Source organism: Sinocyclocheilus grahami, unplaced genomic scaffold (assembly GCF_001515645.1).
Source record: "Sinocyclocheilus grahami isolate Dianchi unplaced genomic scaffold, SAMN03320097.WGS_v1.1 scaffold21.1, whole genome shotgun sequence".
Classification (NCBI taxonomy): Eukaryota; Metazoa; Chordata; class Actinopteri; order Cypriniformes; family Cyprinidae; genus Sinocyclocheilus; species Sinocyclocheilus grahami.
In genome coordinates, this window is record NW_015505200.1 from 2,099,355 (window position 1) to 2,101,375 (window position 2,021).

Consider the following 2,021-nt stretch of genomic DNA (forward strand, 5'->3'; position numbering starts at 1 on the left):
CACTGGCGTCAGAAGGGGCATGGCGGGTGTGACTGCTTTGCCCACTCGCAGGTACTGGCCGCCCAAGTCGAAAAGGTTCATGGAGGACACGGCATCCTGTGCAGACTGGGCCTTATCATATTCTACAGGGGAAACAAGAAGGACTAAGACTCAACAGCTTCTAAGAAGACTCAGCATTAATCTACCACAGCTCTGAGACAGTTACTGTGTAATTACCAGCGGGCACTTATGGCAAAAAGTCCGTAACAGAGCCTAAGAAAACAACGACAACAGAAATAAAAACTTACTATGAAAGCATGTGAGGAACCTGCCCCCACCCTTCTCTATCCCCTGTGAGACATGTAGAGAACAGCATTCTACCATGACTGACTGCTCTCAGTCAGATACATTTATATGCAACCGAATGGGTGTAGCAGCCGCCCACTTACCTATGAACCCATAGCCTTTGTGCTTTCCCGTCGTGGGGTCCCGTGCCAGGGTGCATGACTTGATTCTTCCGAAAGCCTCGAACACACTCTTGATGTCGTCATCTGACAAATCGGGATGCACAGATGCCACGTAAATCCGGTTGAAGGCGCGCGCTTCTTCGGCTAGCTGGTCTATGATGGGTTGAGCCTGACCAATGTTGCTTGGTCGCCCCACCTACAAGTGTTGAATTAAGAGATCAGACATTATTGAATAGGAAAGATTTAGAAAAACAAATATCACAAGTACACTTACAAAGTACTCACTTTAATGTTTCTACCGCCCAACATAACAGAGTTCATCTGTTCTAAAGCGAGCTGTGCTGCTTCTGGTACTTCATATTCTACAAATGCAAAACCCTGCAGAAAGAGTAGCTTAATGTAAGTTAGAAAACAAAGAAAGAAAAACACAAAATGGTAAAAAAAAAAAAAGACCTTTTGACCTTGTGTTTTAATGTAACAGAGTCCCAGGACATGTCAATGCTCTTAATGGGACCAAAAGGAGCAAAGGCCTGTCTGATGGTGTCTTCTCCTAGCTCGTAGTAGATGGACCCAACATAAACACGGCACATTATGGCTAGTGCCCGTTGCCTCTGTGCTGCAACCTGTAATGGACAATTTAATTGATCAGATGGGGCCATGCCAGACACATACTCATTCATAAGAGTTCATCATTCATAGGCTTGTTCCAATGATTGAGGATTGAACCAGAAGACAATAAACATGCTGGCACCGAAGACATAGCACTGGCATTTCTTTACCTCCGCCCATTACACACGTGCACTGAACCCACCACATGTATGCCAACAAAAGGAGGGGATAACAACATCTACTGTATTCTCAAAAAGTTATGTCAATGAAGGTTACTGAGATTACTTGGAGAAACGGTGTTGAACTTACAGACTGTAGTGGTGAGAGGGGATCTCCAAAGCCCATCGTTAATGAGGCCATCTGAAGGGAATTAGGGAGCTGTCAGGAAAAATAAATCAACATGGTAAGTCCATTACTATTGTGCAGCTTTTTTTCTACCACGGTTGGAAGTTGTCAGATGAGGGTAGAAAGGGTTCATACTCACATAATGATACATAATTACAATCATGATTAAATTGTGTATACACCAAACAATGTGTTTTTTTTTCAAACACAATCGCTTTCTAACCGCATTTTTCTATCATCACTATAAATTAAATGTCAAAATAGCTTTACTATGATATTTTCATAATTCTGAAAAAAACCCCAAAAAAACAACAACATACAATTCCAGAACGGCCATGTAATTTGGGCTAAACTGTGAGTGACATCAGCATACATTCTACATAATGAAAGTAATGCTACTATATCTATCCCATGTTCTCATGCAGTCAACCCTCTACAATGTGAGTAAATCACTCGCATATACTACAACCTTCAATCTGGGCGACTAAATGATGTCTAACATTAACCATTGGCCAATAAATTCTAAGATTTTACTTGCCAGTGTGCGAGTTGGAGGCCAAGTATAAGTCTAGCACAGACATATATATATATATATATATATATATATATATATATATATAT

At 41.3% G+C, this 2,021-nt stretch overlaps 1 protein-coding gene across 1 annotated transcript in view; it reads right to left on the reverse strand.

Annotated features, from left to right (window-relative positions):
* The window catches only part of LOC107558234 (poly(U)-binding-splicing factor PUF60-like), a 25,153-nt gene that overhangs the window by 16,389 nt on the left and 6,743 nt on the right, over window positions 1-2,021 (reverse strand). The window contains exons 3-6 of the mRNA XM_016241865.1: window positions 1,365-1,433; window positions 908-1,069; window positions 732-824; window positions 429-642 (exon numbers count right to left, since the gene is read on the reverse strand). Coding sequence (XP_016097351.1) covers window positions 429-642; window positions 732-824; window positions 908-1,069; window positions 1,365-1,433 — 538 coding nt within the window. The remainder of the gene's footprint in view (window positions 1-428; window positions 643-731; window positions 825-907; window positions 1,070-1,364; window positions 1,434-2,021) is intronic.